At 41.3% G+C, this 20807-nt stretch overlaps 1 protein-coding gene across 3 annotated transcripts in view; it reads left to right on the forward strand.

Annotated features, from left to right (window-relative positions):
* KLHL29 (kelch like family member 29) overlaps positions 1–20807 on the forward strand; it is a 336839-nt gene that overhangs the window by 77114 nt on the left and 238918 nt on the right. For all 3 annotated transcript variants that reach the window (XM_049818438.1, XM_049818439.1, XM_049818440.1), the window contains exon 2: positions 7668–7973. In XM_049818438.1, the coding sequence (XP_049674395.1) occupies positions 7713–7973 (261 nt within the window). In that variant the 5' untranslated portion in view covers positions 7668–7712. The remainder of the gene's footprint in view (positions 1–7667; positions 7974–20807) is intronic.

Below are 20807 nucleotides of genomic sequence, written 5' to 3' on the forward strand. Positions count from 1 at the left end.
GGAAGTCAGTGTTTTGGGCAGTGTTTTGCAAGCAGGAGTGTTACAGAGAAACATTATGTTTTTCTCTCTCCCCATTTTTAACAAGGCTGCGTTCCAGATAGTGCCGGCTACCCGGGACTCTGTAGAGACATCTGAGAAAGTTATTATGCCTTTGTGTAAAGTTCTGGTGGATTTTTATTTAGAAAACTGCTGTGCAAAATTCCAGTTGTGTTGCTGCAGAAGGACCTCAGAAAGCCCAAGAATCTGCAGCAAATGGCAGCTAGAATTGATTTTTGGGAAGGGAGGGTGGTGAGGGTCGAGTTCTGCTCTGAGGTTTTGGGGGTTGGTTTGCAGCGCACCAAGGGAGAGAACCAGATCAAGTGGGAGATCTTTCCAATAAAAGCCTGAAGAGAGAGGAATGGAGTTAGGAATTTTCTCCAGATATATTTCCCAAACCAGTACATTTTGACATATTTTCTATCAATTTATAATTGACAATAAGTGCATCTGAGGATGTGGATGAAGGCCTTTCAAAACAGTCCAAGACGCCTGCATGATGGGGGGCTTCCCTAGTAGGAAACCCCTGCACCTGACGTAGACCCCATAACTTTGTGTGTGTCTGAATTTGGCATGCAGCAGGCTTCAAGGTGGGACTGGTCTTCATCTTCTGTTCCAGCAGTGTGAGCAGCATGACAACAGACGCCCCTGGACCTCTGTGAATTTTTCTCACCCTACCAATGCTCATGATCAGTGAATTGCAGATGTGTTATCTACTCCACTCAGGTTGTAAAGGAATTAGCATTTGAACGCAAATGATGAAATATCGGAAATTATCATATTGAAGATAAATTTCCAGGAAGCTTAGTAATAAAACATACACATACAGATATATTAGTAACCCCTTAGTTAGGAAGGTCATATTCTCCCAACTTGAAGAGAAAGAAACCAGACTGGTTAAGGTATGGTTTCACTCTCATTGTGGTTGGTTCTTTTTTCAGTTGGATAGTCTAGTTTATTTTTTTAGTTATCTAAAGAGAAACTTTCCATATCCAACTTAAGTACTCAGAAATAGTAAGTGGACACACTTCTGTACAGTATTTCGAGACAGAGAAGCAAAAGTCTCATTTGTGCTTCTTGCATAGCATAGAACTCTATCCTGAGAAGACACTGTTGTGCTGCTGCTCTGATATTTTTTTTTTATATCCCAAAGCATTGCCTCCTCCAGCATATATTTGGAAAATTAAATCCTATATAATCTCTTAAATCTACTGCTCCTTTATCACTTACAGGGTTAGGATTTGGGCTTTTTTTTTTTTTTGCCTTTTTTTTTTTTCTTTTTTTAAGATCTGATTGTAGGAAAGCAGCTCAAGTCTCTCTGCCTTGTCTTGGATTTTACAAGAGCTTTACAACTGTTTACAAGACTAAATCAGGGGTTTACAAAAGTAGACCTTGCTTGATAATAAAGTTGTTTCCTTGCCCCTCAAATATTTCTGGGTCTTATCTTTCTACACAGCTGCTTGTAGTTCAGCTTTACAGAATCTCTTGATTGGATTCCTACTGCCTTCATCTAACAAAGAAGTCTTTCAATGAAGTCACCCAAATGGAAAAAAAGAAGTTAAGTAAAAATTGTGAAAATGGATTAGTCAGATCCATGTAGGCTTACAACAGTGATTCCATATGTGTCTAAGAAAGTCTTTGTGGGTTATAAATAATGTTGAGCGCGAATAAAACATTTTGTTTGTCACACTTCTGAAGTGAAGAGTAGCTCCTGAAGCTGCCAGGTCTACTTGTACCCTATTTTATTTGTAAGATTTTCTTAAAGACACATTTACATGTGTGTAATATGTGTGCATGTGACCTTACTATTGAGTTATATTCAGAATTTATGGTAACATTGATATATTTCGGTGTGATTTCGGTGCCATATGCATAAAATATGTCTTTAGTCCTGTGCCTCAGGAAAAGGTTGTTGTGTCGGTATGCTCTGATAAAACTGCATCCAGTAACATTTTCCCTACAGCGTATATCTGAAATCATTCAAGCTTAGGTACTTAGACATCTTCTTCTTTATCAGTTACAGTTCCTCATGCTAGATCAGATTGCAGCAAATCTCTCTCTTCTTCCTCATCTTTTTTTTGGTGTGGATCTCATAAAATACTTAGGCTTTACATGCACTTAACTGCTTTTGAAGCTCTCTAATAGGCTATTTTATCTGTGCTTCCGTTCATCCAGTCTGAAAACATGTACGGCTATTTAGCTGCTTATTTTAATGTTTCAGACTCTTTCTTTCTTCTTTTTTTCCATTTCCCTAATGACCGTGGATCTGCTTCCGATGCTCTGTTTCCCAACCTCTCTTGCCTATCGTATTTCTCTAATGTTATTATTTAAAAGGTAAATTTAGAAACAAATGCTTACCCAGGAAAAATTTAAATTAAAAGGTTGACCTTTATTTTTGAAGTCACTTAATGAAGTTGACTAATAGTCTAAGAAATCTGATTCTCTAGCTTCAGACTGGCTGAAAGCCTGTTTTTCCTTATATTTATATCTGTGAGGACAGGTGTTTTAAGGAGACCTTGACTAGATAAGCAGGGAGAGCAGGGAAAAAAGCTGCTCTAAGGCTCAAGCTGCACTTTCATTTAGAGGAACATGAATAGGAAACATTTTTTCTGCAGAACAGTGAGTGCTTTGGGCTTGGGGGAAGAAGGGCTGTGTTTAAATGTATCAGGCATAAAATGAAATGTTAATCACTTAAGTTTAATAAATCTTCAGCAATGATCTGTTTGAACCTGGTAAGAGGCCTGTAGTTAGCATGCTGCTATCTCAAATGCCTCTGGTCTTTTTCTTGCCTCTGTGTATGTGCGTGGAAACTGTGGAAACAAGGAACAAATGAGCTTGCATAAGAGATGTGGTGAAAAATGAGTACCAGGAGGAAGGTGGTTTTAAACTAAGAAGGTAGGAGGATTTCCAAATGGCCAAAGTGTTTTGGGTAAATTTGGAGTCTGGATGTAGTAATTTGTGTAGGTGCCCCACCTTTTATTCCCAAAGACGCTCACAGTTTGCAGAAAAACTTTCTCAAATGTTATGGTTGAGCAAGATGTTTATATAAGACATTTCTAAAACTCGCCGTCATAGAAAAAGTTATATTCTGTAGCAGGGCTACTCTCACATTTTACTTTCCCTCAAGATCAATAGATTTAACATAATTTCTTTTTATGGTCTTTCTCACCTGCTGCCTTGCATATTTTGGCCTTGGAGGGCTAGGAGAGATGCCTGTCACATTCCTCAGAAGGGCATTCAGTATTGTTTCATTACTCTATTACCCTTCCCTGTTCTACCCTCCCAAGCCCATCTTGCTGTGAAAGTAAATCATGGAGGAAAGGGTCAGGTTCATGTATAATCCTCATGCCTGGCTCCAGAGTACTTTGCATAACCCTTCTCTGAAACCAAGAGGCCTGTCTATGTTTTGGCATGATTTTTGCAATGCATACACACCGATGCAGTCTTTGGGGACTGAGATAGGCATTTTGTTTGCTTTGCCGTATCACTAAATCTCATTTCAGATTTGTCATGGGACTTTTATTTTCCTCTGGTTGCTCGATCTCTCTTCTGTAGCTTATAGCCTTTTCCACAGCTCTCCCATAATACCAATTTGATCTCCTTTTTGCTTTGAATTTATCAGTTCATCCAGTAACAACTACGGGTTTCTCTCTCTTCTCTCTCTTTTGTAGGGTGGGGTTTTTTTCCCTCTAAGAGAGTTTTTGTTCCTTTTGGCTGCACAATAAAATCTTTTGATTCTATGTGACAAACAGGAACACACGTTTCCTTTCTAGTCAAGATTAAAGACACCTGGCTACTCCAGTGATTACGTCTTGAGTAGAGAGCAGGGGAAGGCCTGTCTCATTGACTTTACCACCTTCACAAGATAGTGTGTCAGCTGAATTAGCTGTACAGAGTGATTTTCAGCAGTAACAGCATGCAGTATGCCTCCTCATGGACTTCTGTTCTGAGATACGCAAATCTTACGTTCTTTCTCTTGCTGGCTATGTCTACATTGCAGTTTTATGGCTCTGGTGTAGGGTAGATGTATCTGAGATAGCTTTAAGCTTACCTGCTCAAGAACCGACTTCTAGACACAGCGGCGGGGAGCTTCATTCTAGATGAAAATTCGGTCCCAAGACTGAGGTTGATAGATCTATAATTAGCCAAGGTTTAGCTGGGATGGTGACTTCAGTGCAGACAGCGCCAGGAGTTCCCCAAGTCTGAAGAACGAGGTAAAAACCTTTCTTTTCCTTAGTGGTGTTTAGAGGGACCTAAAGCTATTTAAGAGAAAAATACATGCATATGGAGGTTGAGGAAAACTTCCCTTAAAAAGGGAGAACATAAATTATCTGTAGGTATTGATATTGGCATTTGTAAATATTAGGTATTGACCTTTCTCCTTGTCCGTGTCTCCCCAAAAGAAAGGGGATTTTTTTGTTTAATCTTAAAAAAAAAAAATCCGGAAGAATCCATGTCTGGAAAATTTCAGCCTAAAATTGGGTGTTTTGGAACTGGGAAAGCTGGGTTAGGATGGAAATGCTCACATACCTTTGATTACAGTGACTGCTGTCCTCCTTGTTGTTTGTGTGTGGTTTCCACCAGCCTCTGTCACTGCTGTTTCTTAAGATGGCTTATGCTGCCCTGTGTCAAGTTCTGTGCAGAGGAATGTGATGATTACGCTTGGCTCAGGACACACTTTGTTGGAGAAGTTTTTCTTATGAGTACGAAATATGTTTAATGCATTATTATTATTATTATGGTTATGATCCTTGACAAAAATAGTCTAGACAAAGCATAAACTCTGGATCCAAAAATATATTTAAAAATTAGCTAGCCTGTTCACAAACCACTTCTTACCTCACCCAGCAGCTATTTATGAGAACATTTTATATTCTTTCTAATTCTAAACAATTAATAGCAAGCACTAGCAGTTGAATACTCAATTATTAGATAGTTATCCCCTCCGGTTTTTCCACACATCTTGTTGCTGTCAAGTATCTTTGTACCCAGCCAAAAATGACATGTTGAAACAAGCAGTGTATATTTAATGCAATGCATAGAAAAAAAGTGACGTTCAGCCCTGGCTTTTATTTTTTATTGGAAATATGAAATACAGTAGCTGGACAAAGAAGTAAATTTGCTCGTGGAGAGGGTGGTGGTTTTTAAGTAAACTTCTTAATGTGTGGCTTAGTCACAGGCTTTTTTCCTGCTTGTTATTGACGTAATTGCCTGTCAGTCTCATCTGATAGTAGAATTGCTGGGGGCATGGTGTCTTGGATCGTGTGGCAAAAACTGCTAGCTATTGACTTATGTGCATGTGTGCCTCTGCTCTCTGCTGAATTAAATGTCAGATATACTCAAGTGTGTGGGTGGGTGGGGGATATGTGATTTGGTTCTCTCTAGTTGCCTTGTCAAGAAGTGCACTAATACAGCTAATGGAGATCCTCAAGCTCAGGAGGAGAAGGGCATTCACTTGACAGCCACCATCCAAACAGTCAAAAAAGATAGCTTCATACAGTGGTGGAGACTGTGCAGATTTAAAAAGAAACTTTTCCAAAGGCAAGGAATAATAAAGGATATTTTGAAATTGTAGCTTGCAGTTTACAGTCTCCCTTTTTGCCTGGCTTTGCAAAACATTTATAGAGCAAAAGGAAGGGGGTTTATACCTGTGGAATTTCTAACCTTTAAAGATGCTCTCTTTAGGTACTGATTTTATTCTGAGATAGTTGCCACTAGAGGAAAAACTTGCTTTCTTTACCTCTACTAAACCAAAAGTTTCTGTTTTCACTACAGCATCTTTCACAGCACTTGTGTCTCTGGTTTTTGCTGTGTTCTGTGTATAGCTGTCATTTCCACGTGGTCCTCTGGAAAACGCGAAATGAGCTTTCTGAATTAAAGTATCAGATAGCCACAAAAATACAAGAAAGAAGAATCTAAGTTAATATCAGTGAATCCTCAACCTTCAAGTCAAATCTTGCATCAAATCCTACCGGAGAAAAAATAGCTGGCTCTGTTGGATTAAGACGAATGTTAATTTTGTAGTCAATATCTAAAACATTGCTGTGTGGTCCCCAATATACGCTGTCACTGGAGGTGCTCACTCCTGCAGAGGGGCAACATAACCATCACAAATGCAGCTTCTTGGGAGATTTGCCTTTTGTTGAGGATAAAGATTGTGGGAGGGATTTGCTTTTTTAATACACATTTATATTACTGTATTTTTGATTGACGAGTTTTCTTCGTCTCGAGCTAGTAGCTCTCTCGTGAACCAGCTGAACCTTTAATTATTTAGTCATAATAGTTGGGTTTGTTTGCCTTTTTTAAAAATTTCTACCAGGTGAATAACTAACATTGTTGATAGGCACGCTGTTTTATACCACTTCTAAGTTATATTCCTCTTAGAGTAGTTTCTTCTCTTTAAGTTTCTGGGTGAGTTTGGTTCCAGCTCCCTCCTGAGCCATTATAAGCAGATGCTTTTATTGTCCAATTTTGTATCTAAGAATTTGTGAAACAAAATTACTTCGACTGACCTGATGTTATTATTACAAAGAACTTACTGGATTGTGTGATGCAAATAAAATAAATCAGATGCTGCAGTGACCTAGATACTTATTATTTATTTATGGGAATAAGTATATTTAGCATTTATTTATATTGTTCTTCAATTCCAAATGCTGTAAACTTTCACTTACTCTGAACACTGCTGGGAAAATAGCAATTGCCACCATTCTGCAGGTTAGGAGACCTTGGCAGAAAGACATAAGTAACTGCTCTAGGCTACGTAACATATAATTATCAGAACTAGGATTAGATGTTGGGAGTCTCAACTCCCAGCATTGTGTTCAGAAGCCTTGCTCCTGGCAGATAAAATCTGTGGATAATAAAGACTGAGGAGGTAAGTGATGATAAGGGTGGGATGATCACACAAAGCGACTAGGTCATTCTATCATCTTAGGTATAGTAAATGTTTTAAGTCTAGCCAGAAGCACGGGGGGGAGACAAGACATGTTGGCGTGCCTTGGAGAGCAGCCATGCTGCAGAGAGCTCAGGCGTCATAGGGTGAAGCATTCCTGTAGGAGCTTCCAGTGAGAAGGTCTAGCAAAAAGGTGGGGAGGGGGCTGTGTAAAGCAATATTTGGCTTTGAAAATAGAGAAGTAATGGATAGATTTAGCAGGCAGATTTTTCTGCCTCTGAGCTTTATGGTTAATATTTGGTCATGCATCAGGTGCAGGAAAGAGCTACAGAAATGATCTGAAGGCTACTGAGAAAACTCCCAAGATGAAGCTGTTGTAAACACTCCTGCTTTCAGGAGATCTGAATGATGATTTTCTTCTAACTCAGGTTTTCATGATTTGCGTGCTGTTTCTTGTTATCCTGCTGGAGAGCTTGGGCAGATGGTGTTTCCTCAGGTCTGAGGGATTGGTCTCTCCACCACATGCTTGTAGTTATCCAAACTCTCTCATTTGTGTTCTAGAGTAACATTTACTACAACATCGCTCTTTTCCTCTGGACGTTTAGCTGGGAAAAGGGGAGAAACAGTGCTCTCCTAAAGCAGAGGAGGCATGGCAGGGACTTGCCCTGGTGATTATAGAGTACAATTGCTGTGCTGGGACCTTATTCCTAACACCTCTTTGGTTTTAATCTTTAAGGCAAGCTCTCGAGTTCCCTTTGAGAAGAAGCTGCCCTCCATCGAGATGTCACGGCACCACAGCCGGTTTGAAAGAGATTATCGGGCTGGGTGGGATCGCCGGGATTGGAGCTCCAACGGCAATCACGTCAGCAGCACCAACTGCAGCAGCGCTGCGAGCACCAACAGCAACAACCGCCCTGGGCTGCTGCCCCTGCCCATCGTCCCCTCCCGGCTCCCCACCCCGGCCACTGCTGCTTGCACCACTGTCAACAGTGATGTGATCACGAGCCTGGTGGCCAACTCGTCTCCAGCTTCAACTACCAAAGTAAGGATTTAGCTTTTTTTTCTGGGGTTGATGTGCTGAAGGATGTTAGAGACGGAGCTTCCTCTGTCCCTTTGCAAAATCTGAGTTCATGGTGTAGCCAAGAGGAGGAAAGAAAAATCTCTATGGGCAGTCTATGTCTTTTTTATTCTTTTGTGTGTTGTGCATACACTAGAGTAGGTCTCTCTTGCTCCAAGACTGAGGGCTCCCATGCCTCTGAGAGGCCCAAGCAGAGCAAATGGTTCTTTACTTTCAGCACTGCCTACATTTGGGCTTTGTGTTGCTTTCCCTGGAACGTGTGGTTCCCACTTTTGCTTTTGGGAATGCTTGTCTTGTCTGATGAGCAAGGCAGAGCTGTGGTTGACAACAAGTGGATGTGGTTTTCATCCAGAGGGAGTGGAAAGTGACTAAAGGGCATAATTTTGACTGAGTGGTGTTTTTTCTTCTCTTTAGTTGGTACTTTCCTGTAAGGGTCTCAAAGCCTTGTTCTTAGTGCAGACTGGAGTGTAACAGTGGGATTTCTATAACCAGGCTCTCTCATTTGTACAGAAATGCACACTAAGGAGTAAGAAAATGTTAAGTGGCAAAGAATTGAAATCACTAGTAAACTATTGGGCTTTTTTGTTCTAATATATAATTGGAGTGAAGAGGGTGACTTTTCCTTTTTTTTGAAAAACATCTAGCTCTTTTAAATCTGCAGAGTACAAGTTGTTATTCCAGTAGAAAGTTGGGGTTTCTTTCTGCATGCAAATTCAGGTAGAACAGCTGGGGAATAGAAAACCCTGGCAAATTGTAAAGGTGACCACAGCATTAGCAAAGTGAGCCAGAAGCACTGCTGGTTTTCTTTTTATGATATTTAACATTTTCTTTCAACTTAGTTTCATTTTAATAACTGCAAGTGCCAAATACAGCAGACGCAGACAGAGGGAAAGGAGACAATAAAGTTATTTAAAGTAAGCCAAGAGCAAGCTGAAATTTTACTGCAGTACCATTATTATATTGATTTTTTTTTTTCATGCTGTAGAAAAACAAGGTCAGTGCTGCAGAAGGAAACATTAGGCCGAAGTTTACAGTGTGATTGGTTTTAAAAATTTTCCATGGCATCTTCAAATTATTTTCATTTGAAGGAAGCCAATCAGATTGTGATCAAAACATATTTAGAGTTCTCCAGATGCTATCCACAGATAGATGCATTTCAATCATGCTTTGTCTGGAGAAGATTGAGGCAATTTTGGAGCCAAAGCAGTCGTTTCATTTATCATGACCTTTGTTCCTGGGTCTGCTTAGAGTCCAGCGATTGTCTGGAGCTGATCAGCCCTTCTCCCAGATGTTCAAAACCATTTTGAAGCATAGCAGTGCCAGTAAACCATGTGTTTATTGGGGGAGAGGAGGCAGGAACAGCAAGTTAAATGCCTTTTGATCATATGCTCAATGTGAACTGTCTTCTAAATTACGTTATTAGACAATTTTCTGATGACTTTCATTAGTAAGAATGTTTTGGCATGAACAGATCAAAAGCAATAAATATACTAGAATGGAGGTAACATGGGACACTTTTTATTCTGAGAACTGTTAATCAGCTGTGTAATCTCCCATAAAATAAATGTGTAAAAATGCGTACAGTCTTTGCCCCAGCCTCTTCTGCCAAGAATCAGCTAAACAGCTCTAAAAATTCAAAACTGCATGTATTAAAGAAGAAAAAACTTTGAGAAAGAAGTGAGGTGGGTAGGATGAACAGAGATGTAAAGGTATGGTGCCTAGCAAGCTTCCAACTAATGATGTGAAACGATGTCAGAAAAAAACATCAGGTACTCATACATACTCATGTTCACCCTGCCTGACTCTCTCTCTCTCCTTCACACACAGCAGATTTACACTTGTGGTTAGCAATGTAACCAGCCAGTGCCTTTCCCTTGTAGAATCCAGCTAATGGTTAGGCATAAAAAATTAAATCCGTATAATGAGGAAATCACAACTCGGAAGAATAATGTGGTTGCTTGGTTTATTTTACAAAACAGGAATGTGCTGCGTTGCCTTGAGCTGTGGAGAGTTCACAGTCTACCCTCTGCAGCCTTTTTGTGAGCATGTTTATGGGGTACCAGCTCATGGGGGCAGGTGTCATCTTAAGCTGAATTTCTTAGTTCTGTTTTGTGGTTGGGAGCAGGATATTTGATTGCTTAGCTGCCTTTCTGCAGTCTGAACCTTCCCCAACATTATGGCAGATGTCACTAAACTCAGTGGGAAGGGGGTGCCCTACACCGGAGGTGACATGGTGAATGAAGAAAGTATCATGGTGTTAATGGAGCAAGAAGACTGAGAACCTGATTCTCCTTGTCTCTTTGTCCAAGGATATGGGTACAGCCAGCAATGTTCCTCCAGGCTGAGGACAGAAAGGACTCTGTGTATCATGCAGTTACCAGTTATGACTTTAGCATATCTTCCTGAGCTGGTTTGAAGATCTGAAAGCGTAGGGGCCAACTGTCCATCTCCCTTTATTTTGTGTTCCTACTAATTAATTATCCTCCCAGTTAAAATTTTGTTTCTTTTTTTTTTTTTTATATAGTCTGTCTTCAAACTTTTGGTCCTTGATTCCTCTAGTTTCCTGCTGTTGACCAGTTTTAGTAGCCTCCAAATAACCGTGTATCTTTTGCATCCCCTCCATTCTTCATCTGCCTTTGAAAATATAGGTACCAAAACCATATGCATCCTTTCAGTATCAGACTCACCATTCCCTTGCATGGCAATAAAACTTCTCCCTTCCTCTGATCCCATGTCTGCACAGCTAAGAATTGCTCAAGAGTTTCTCGCCAAAGTGCTAAGTCAATAGTTATTAAAAAACCATGTACATGCCATCATCCTCCATTGCGTGTTATCAGAGTCATAATCTTCTCAAAGACTGAAATGAAGTCTTTTTGACAAGATCTGTCTTCTGGATACCAGTATTGGCAGACATTGGTCAGATTCGTGTCCTTCAGCTCCTGATTAAGAGAATCCTAAACTGACAAATTTGAAATAGAGGGAAAAACTTCTTTTCTCTCTGACATGTAACTGGACCATGAAACTTCCTGTGTTGGTGATGAAATTGGTCAGGGAATTCATAGATAAATGGTTTTAAGGACCACTAGACTATCTAATCTGGCTGAACCGTTTGGTCTTTAAATTATTATGTAAATCTATGTAAGATTAAAGACTTCACCCCGAGTTATGTGATGTGAATGGAAAAAGCATGGGGAGAGAAAAAATTGATCAAATTAACTGTTGGAGAGAGGTAAAACCATCTTCAGAGGGAAGCTTAAGATATGTAACACCACCTATGAGGGGTTTGGGTTTGGTCTGTGTTTTTATGCTTCTGGAAGAGCTTTTTACATCTTTCTGTGGAGGGCTTTAGAAGGATTTTATTACTAATTATTAATGTGTAGGAGAACTTTAGAACTAATTATACTTTGCAGACCTTTGAAATTTATTCTCAAAGCGTACCTGTAACCTTCTTACCACAGATGCTTTGGTACAAATCACACTTAGTGGATCTGCCACATTTAAGTGGTTACGGATGTTTGGTCTGAGTTATTTAAACAAAAAAGCTGTATTTTTCTGAGCTTTATTTTTTGCTGAACAAAATGATGATGATACTTTGCACTGCTATAACCCATTTCATTGGAGGCTGCCAGAAGACATCAGAAAAAACTATTTAAACCTCAACAACCTGTGAGAAATAGTTTAATGTTGCACTCCCAGTATGCCAACAGGGAAACTGAGGCACTAGGAGGTAGTGATTATTGGTTTTTCTGCTCATTCTGTGCCACTGTGAGCAAAGTTCCAGCTTTTTTACTCAATTTGGCTTTTCTACCCTGGTGCTGTATTCAAAGTGTTGGGCCACAGACCAGCATGCAGAGTCAGCGTAGTTTGAAGAGATGAGTCCTTTGCTGGAGATACTTCCTCAACCCCTTGAATGCCTGAAGTAGTCGACAGGAGAGTGCAACTCCTACCATTAAACTTCTGTATTGGGATCAATTTGTCACACTCTGAGCCCAGTCATGTATGATGATTGAGCTCAGGTTTGGGTTTGTCCATGTGCAGTGGGGTTTTGGTTTTTTTTTTCCTGCAGTGGGATTATTTGTTGATAGAAGGAAGCTATCAAAGAAATCCATATAAGACTGCAGCACTGCTTAAGATATTGGCAACAAAACAGTCTAAAATTCATTTAAGGATGCTGCACACCATTCCAGCTATGTTTTCTGTTCATCTCAGCAGCACGTTCATTCTTTGTTGCTTTTCCGAATTACTTTGCAAGTTACTTGTACAATTTTCTCCATCAAAGCTCCTGTATCACAGCTTCAATTTAGAAGTGTTGTCATGGGCTGTAATTTGAAATTTTATTACCAAGAGATTTTTTGGTTATAGAACATTTACTTTTATCATCTCTATATTATTTTTAAATGCCTGAAAAGATTGATACATCAACAGAATCTGTGCAACACCAAGCGAGATCTAAATTTTTTTTCAACCTTCATTTTAAAAACCCTTTGCTTAGAACATAAATTGATTCTTAAGCCCCCCCCCCCCCCCCCCAATGATTTGTTATTCTCAAGGTTAAACCTCTGACAAATTTTATAAAAATGCCAGTCTTCAGTTTTGATAAGATTTTCTCTAGTTGAGCTCAGGGAAAACTGTATAGTTTTAAGTCTTTAAATAACATAACTGAGATGTAATCCTGGCATCCTGTATTTACAATACTCCCATAGCATTTAAGACTGTGTGTTGTTGCTACTGTAGTTTTTATCCCTCGGTGGTTAGCCACAGTTATGATGTGGGAGAGAAGACAGAGATGGTAAAACATTTGTTAACCCCTCTGGAAAGTCAGGCAAGGTTTGCAGGGGGGAAAAAATCTCCCCCACTGTCTTTGTCTCTGTGCATCACTGCAACTAAATAGTGTTAAAGAGATGCGTGGGGAGGGAAGAAAATTCTTATGTTAAAGGAAAAACAAGTCAGTATGGCTGAGGAATGCACAGTAAAAAGGAATAAAGTGGAACAGCACAGAAGTAAAATGTTACATGCTTCTTTCCTTTATGGCCAAAAAAAATTTAGTTCCCTCAACAGCAGTCTGTCATATGCAGATGATTTGCTGTACATTGCAGAATTTGTGTTGTCTGTTCTCTTTCGCTTTGGAGGTGATGATTTGCTAAGCTGGTGTATGGCTTCCACAAATATTTAAAATATTGATTAAGCAGAGGAAAAATAAACACGAATTGTTTTTCAAGTTATGCCTTATGTTGTACATGACTAATTACATACAACAATTTGCTCTGCAACGGTAACTGAAATTTATGTACTCTTTTTATTATAAAACATAAGAGGCTTGCATAAAGAGAGAGATTATAAATATTGGAATACAACAGTTGCTAGAAAACAGTCAAAACATGCAGTGATGAAGTATATAGGATTTGCTCTTCAGCTTCTCTGTGCAAAGCTACTCTTCCACTCCCCTGAGGGTTTGTATTGATAGTTGGCATATTTTTGTCAGCATTTCAGATAGTAGCCTGTCAATTCTTTCATCTGGACGCAATATAGGAGTCCACCCCAAGTACAATAACAGCAAAAGCTGTGTTAAAGATTCTCCTGATTCTTTTGGCAAATTACTGTGATGGTAAGTAAGGTTTCAGTTGCTGGATGTCAAATAGTGCAACTGATTTTTTTCCAGGAGCCTATTTTTACCTATGGATACGTTTTTAAAATAGAGTAATGTCCAATTTCGTTGGTAAATGAGATGCAAGCCCGTTCCCACCTATGCAGAGACTTTAGAGTGCATTTGACACTCTAATTATGGTGGACTATTACATGACTGTATAGGAAATCAGAGCAATGCCCAGAGTACATAACACTCGATGATTTCTAACGGAAGACAAGGACAGGTTTTCCCTGGCACCCAAATCACATTCTCCTGGTTTTCTAGGTTTGAAAGTTCAATAAGCTTTGCACAATTTACCTGGAGTGCAGCTTCTGGACTGTGCCTTCTATGAGCAGTTTGCAAGCAAGGAAAGACAGCCAAAGTGTATTACGTTGGCAAAGATGTGCCATCACACCAGCTCAGCTAGGGTGAAAGCGGCAGAGTGCACCACAAAAAAATATCATTATAGTATCCTCCTGGTATCCTCAAATAATTTTGAGAGCTGCCTTTTAAGGAATGGGCAGAGCTTGTACCAGGAATGAGAGGAGGAAACACGGAGATTTGAGATTTGATCGCTGACTCCCAGGAGACTTTTATTTCTTCTCGCTATTTACAAATCGACCAAAAATCTCTGTAAATTGAACTCGGCAATGACTTCTGCTGAAGTAATCACATTAAGCTACTATGAAAAAGTTACAACTCCTGGGAAGTAATTGTGCCACCAAGGGACAAGAGAGCAAAGCGAGATCAGTGGGGGGTTCCAAAACTGATGTGTTGAATGCCTTGAAGAAGAGGAACCAATTCTTCCCTTTGAACAAACTGGAGAGACACCTTGGGCATTTTTCAGGCTTCTCTGTAGAAGGCTGTTCTTTATGATCTGTGGCCCTAGAGAGGGCTTGAATTGTGCTGATGATCTGTCACTTCCTCTTACCACCTTATTTTAGTATTTTTTTCTCAGATGTATTTTTATATATTTTTAATAGTGTAGAAATTGGAACATACAAAATGTGGTTTTAGTTTGTCAACTTTTGCAGATACTTTATTGGGCTGAAATTGGTCTGAAAGCCCTGGCATGCTAATTAATCTGTAAAGTCAAAAAAAACTGCTTGCATTTTTTGACTTGCAATGTGTTTATCATCTGTTGAAAGAGCTAAGAGGTCTGGCCAGTTTCTAGGCCCAGTTCCATTTGAAGATGAAAGGCAGCATTTTTGAAGCACTAATTGACATAGCCAAGTACTTACAAGGTCACAAACATGACAGCTTTGGATAGAGAAAAAGGAGTATTTCTAGGCTTTGGCACTTTGATCAAAAAGTATCTTGACTTCCAAAAGGGATAAATACCAGTAATAAGAGTTACCTAAACAAAATGTGTGTTGGCCAGGATTTAAGTGCTTGATTCTTTGAAATGACTTAGAGTTCTTTTTATTTTCTTATTTCTTTCTCATCATCACTTTGTTTTCACATATATTTGTTGCAGATTATCCATTAAAATGCAGCAGGATATATACTTCTGCCATTCAGGAGGCATGGGTGTTTCATTAGAAAATTTATCCCAGCCTCCTCTCAGGCTAAAAAAGCATGCCTGAGAGCTTCCTTGCCTATGATTTGATGTTAATTATTAGAGGGTTTATTTTCAAGGAGCAGTACTGCTAAAGGAGGACAGGTTATCTGAGTTGTAGATGCATAAAATCCTAAGGTTGTTGTTGTCATTTAGGATTGTATTGCTATTGTCACCATCAAACGTAGCTACAAAAAGACTTTTACAAGGAATCACTTGGTGGTTTCCTATTATTTTTGCCGTCAATGCCTAACTTTGCCAGGTAGGCCCTGGAAACTATTTTCAAGTAAGCCGATCCTTTCTCAACTAGTCAATTTCTGATTTTGGCGTTGCATGAAGAGGGTAGTGTCAGAGAAGTCACCAAGGGAGGGGATGAGTGGATTAAGGTATATGTTGGGTACAGAGGAGCCTGATGCAAACAGTTTGTAGAAGGCTGCAGAAGCGGTTGGGTGGGGACCATAATTTTTGTTAGAAGTAACAGGAAAACAATGGTCATTCTTAAAACCACAATTTTAATGCATATCAGAAGGAAAATAAATTGTTTGCCAGATAATATTTTCTTGATGGCATTGGTTTCCTCAAATTGCTGATTGATTTGCAGTTTTCAATTTAGAAGTTGCTTGCAAAAGAAATGAACCAAATGAATAAAAAGAAAAAGAAATAGAAGTGAGCCAAGCTTCACCTCTCCCTGTGATTTCTATGGGCCTTGACTTCCTGCTTGATACGACAGTTGTCTATGAAGCTGATAGACACAAAAATAAATTTGGCCCTGCGAGTGATAAACAGTACATTAAACTCTGTTCTCTGGCTCCTTGTACTGCTGAATGCTGCACCTGCAAACGCGGGACACAGGCTGATGCGCTCTGGGCATACCAGGAAGCTCTGATCAGCCAGAGCTGACACTCCAAATTGACATTAAAGGAGCACCACTGCCCTGGCTACACTCCTGAAAATCCTCTTGAAAAAGTGCCAGACCTTTAAGAGGAGCACGAGGATCTTGTGACTTGATGGCATGAAACGTAGGCAGCCTGTGCTGTTTTGACGGAGGATTGCTCTGTCGATGCCACAGAAGTAATGCCAGGAGTCGTGTTACATCAGCAATGCTGAACTGCGCTCCATCCCATCTGAACAATGCACACAAGGTGCAAATATCTTCTGCATAAATGGAAATACAGTGACTCACTATCTTGTGAGTGGGCAAAACACAGGCTTATTGTCAATGCCTGCAAGAGTACTGTAGGGCAGACCACAAAAGGAATTCCTCACACTTTGTCCCGCCTCCAGTTTCACTGTCTAGAAGCAGCTCTGATGAAGATTTATAATCAATTACTTTTCAAAGTAACATGTAGAAAAGGATAAACTTGCAGGTACCCAAGTTATTTTGCTGGGTTTTCTCTTGGAATTTGAAGCATTACTGAATGTCCAAGTGTTGGTTAACTGTTCTAACACTGTTCTTGGATAAAATGGGCATTTTTCGGCAAACAAAATGCACATTTTACTTTGGTTTGGAGGAACTGACTATTCTGAATTCTCCCAGAAGTCGGTCTGTCTCTTCTGGTTTTGGTTGTTCACCGCTTCTGTCAAGCTGAAATGTTTGTGGTTGTTACCCACTACAATTTAGGGTCACCAGACCGGCTCACTTTGGAAAACAAAGCTTGTAGAAGTTCTGCAGAGAAATATATGCTGTCTGTAAAGTGGTGTTTATGTGTAAAGCGATATGCACCCACTGTATAAATAATGAATAATAACTGGTAATAAATTCTTCATATCATAGCATTATTTCTTGCTGTTTATGATCCCAGGTCTTTTATGATAATCCTGAAACAAAGCACTGAAAAGTATGTGAATAATATTTACTACTAAGTTGTTGCACAAACATGTCAAGAAAGAGAAGCTTTTGTGGCTGTGTAATTTGAATGTTTAAGATTATATACTGTTTATATTATAATATTATATATAATTAAAGTTATCCTTTTATCCCAAAGGAGCATGAAGTGTTATACAAAGTCCATACATTCAAAACCACTGAAGTAATGCATCAAGGTACATTTGTCAGCCAGCAAGTGGAATACTCCCAAAGAGCAATGCTGGGCATCATTTGACCATGTGTTCCCCTGCAAATCCATATTATTTTTCAGAAGTGCCAGTCTTTGTAAGAGGAGCTGTGTTGTACAAGACCCTGCAGAAGGATCCAGTAGTTCATCAGTGACAACCACCTGGTGGCACAGGAATTGCTCAGACACTGTACAACAGCCAAACAAGCATGGCTAGAGGCCATCCTGCCTGAACATAGAAATCCTGAGCAAGCTCAAATGAACAAAGGAGGTATATGGGAACAGGGAGAATCACAGAATGGTTGAGGTTAGAAGGGACCTCTGGAGGTGATCTGGTCCAACTCCCCTGCTCAAGCAGGGCCATCTAGAGCCAGTTGCCCAGGAACATGTCCAGGTGGCTTTTGAATATCTCCAAGGATGGAGACTCCACAACCTCTCTGGGCAGTCTGTGCAAGTGCTCAGTCACCCTCTTAGTTAAATAGTGTTTCCTGATATTGATAGACTCATAGAATCGTTTAGGTTGGAAAAGACCTTCAAGATCATCAAGTCCAACCGTTAACCTAGCACTGCCAAGTCCACTGCTAAACCATGCCCCTAAGTGCCACATCTACATGGTTTTTAAACTCTTCCAAGGATCGTGACTCCACCACCTCCCTGGGCAGCCCGTTCCAATGCTTGACAACTCTTTTTGGTGAAGGAAGTTTTCCTAATGTCCAATCTAAACCTCCCCGGCGCAACTTGGGGCCATTTCCTCTTGTCCTGTCCCTTGTTACATGGGAGAAGAGACCGACCCCCACCTGGCTACAACCTCCTTTCAGGTAGTTGTAGAGAGCGATCAGGTCTCCCCTCAGCCTCCTTTTCTCCAGGCTGAACAACCCCAGGTCCCTCAGCCGCTCCTCATAAGACTTGTGCTCTGGACTCTTCACCAGCTTCGTTGCCCTTCTCTGGACACACTCCAGCACCTCCATGTCTTTCTTGTAGTGAGGGGCCCAAAACTGAACACAGGACTCGAGGTGCGGCCTCACCAGTGCTGAGTACAGGGGGACAATCACTTCCCTGCTCCCGCTGGCCACACTATTTCTGATACAGGCCAGGATGCCGTTGGCCTTCTTGGCCACCTGGGCACACTGCCGGCTCATATTCCGCTGGCTGTCCACCAGCACCCCCAGGTCCTTTTCCACCAGGCAGCTTTCCAGCCACTCTTCCCCAAGCCTGTAGTGTTGCACGGGGTTGTTGTGACCCAGGTGCAGGACCCAGCACTTGGCCTTGTTGAACCTCATACAGTTGGCCTCAGCCCATCGATCCAGCCTGTCCAGATCCCTCTGTAGAGCCTTCCTACCCTCCAGCAGATCAACACTCCCTCCCAACTTGGTGTCCTCTGCAAACTTACTGACGGTGCACTCGATGCCCTCATCCAGATTGTTGATAAAGATATTAAACAGAACTGGCCCCAATACCGAGCCCCGAGGAACAGCACTTGTGACCAGCCACCAACTGGATTTCACTCCACTCACCACAACTCTTTGGGCCCAGCCATCCTGCCAGTTTTTTCCCCTGCAAAGAGTACACCCATCCAAGCCATGAGCAGCCAGTTTCTCCAGGAGAATGCTGTGGGAAATGGTGTCAAAGGCTTTATTAAAGTCTGGGTAGATGACATCCACAGCCTTTCCTTCATCCACTAAGCGGGTCACCTTGTCATAGAAGGAGTTCAGGTTAATCAGGCAGGACCTGCCTTTCCTAAACCCATGCTGACTGACCCTGATCACCTGGTTGGCCTGTACGTGCTGTGTGATGGCACTCAAGATGATCTGCTCCATGACCTTCCCTGGCACCAAGGTCAGGCTGAGAGGCCTTTAGTTCCCTGAATCCTCCTTCCAGCCCTTCTTTTAGATGGGTGACTTCTTTGCACCCTCCTTGCAGGTATTTGTATACATTGATGAGATGCCCCTGAGCCTTCTCTTCTTCAGGCTGAACAGTCCCAGCTCTCACAGACTTTCCTCATAGGGGAGGGGAGGGGAGCAGGAGAGGAGAGGAGAGGCTATGCAAGTGGCATTTAGAAACAGTGCTTTGTTGTGCAGGTTTAAAATTAGGAAAGCCAAAGATCAGCTGGGTCTAAAATTGGCAAGGGACATGAAGAGCTACAAGAAGGGTGCCTGTAAATACATTGGCAGCGACAGGACAATGTGGGCCCACTGCTCAGAGGGTAAAGGGATATAGTCCCAAATTGAAATAGGAGAAGCAGAGTTACTCATGCCTCCTTTGCCTTGGTATTTACTGGCAATATCTGCTCTCAGATTCTCCCAAGTCCCTTTGCCTAGCAGCAGAGTCTGGGGGAGTGAAGTATAGCCCATGGTAGAGGACAGGCATGAGGACAGGGATAGAGGATGAAGAATGGACTTACAGACCTTTTAAGTGAATTGGACATACACAACTCTGTGGGACCAGGCAGGATACGTGAAGGGATGCTGAGGGAAACAGATGAGCTGATGCCATTTTGAAGTCACTTGCTATCATTTTTGAAAGGCCATGGTGATCAGGGAAGGTTCCTGATGACAAGAGAAGACAGTAGTCATGGCCATCTTCAAAGAGGGCAAGAAGGGGGATCCAGGGAACTATGAGCTGGTCAGCCCAACCTGAATGTCTAGGAGGATGGTGTAGCTCGAAGGTATTGCCAGGTACAAAAAGGACCAGAAGGTCACTGGAGCAGCCAAGGATAAATCATACCTGAGCAACCTGATGGCCTTCTGTGATGAGATGACTGGGTTAGTGGACAAGGTGGGCCCAGGGGCTTTTATTTACTTTTAACTTTAGCAAAGTTTTGACAGTGTCCCATGGTATTGTTTTAACTAATGTGGAGGGATATACTGCATGGACTGACTATAAGAGAGGTGGAAAACTGGCAGGACTACCAGACTCAGGGGGAGTAGATGGCAACAGTTCAAAGCCCCACTGGCAGTGGGATGAGTGGTCAATATTGGGGTTGATAACATTGAATATCTTTATTAATAGCCTGGGCATTGCAATGAATATACAAATAAAAAATTGAGGGGAGCAATATGCTAGAGGGCAGTGCTACGATTCAAAAGGACCAAGACAAACTGGAAAAATGGCCTGGTAGTAACCAGTTGAAGCTCAGCAAAGGCAAATGCAAAGCCTTGCACCTGGAGTGAAATAACACCATGCAGCAGTACAGGCTGAGCTGCAAATGGGTAGAAAGTAGCTTTACAGAAAAAGACCTACAGGTCCTGGTGGAGACCAAGTTGAAAATGACTAGTGGTGACAATGAAGGGCAACCAAACACTGGGATGCATCAGCAAGAGTAGCAAACAGTTCAAGCAAAGTGCTCTGTCTGTCACTTTTGTGACTACATCCTGAGTACCATGTCCAGTTTGGGGCTCCCAGGTGTAAGACAGACACTGACTCTGGCGGAGCAAGTGCAGTGGAGAGCCACCAAGGTGATTTGGGGACTGAAGCACAAGACATACAAGGAGGAGCTGAGAGCTGGCTCTGTTAAGCATGAGGAAGGGAAGGCTCAGGGTGAGTTTGATTCCTCTTTATGC

This window comes from Accipiter gentilis, chromosome 16 (genome assembly GCF_929443795.1).
Source record: "Accipiter gentilis chromosome 16, bAccGen1.1, whole genome shotgun sequence".
Lineage (NCBI taxonomy): Eukaryota > Metazoa > Chordata > Aves > Accipitriformes > Accipitridae > Astur > Astur gentilis.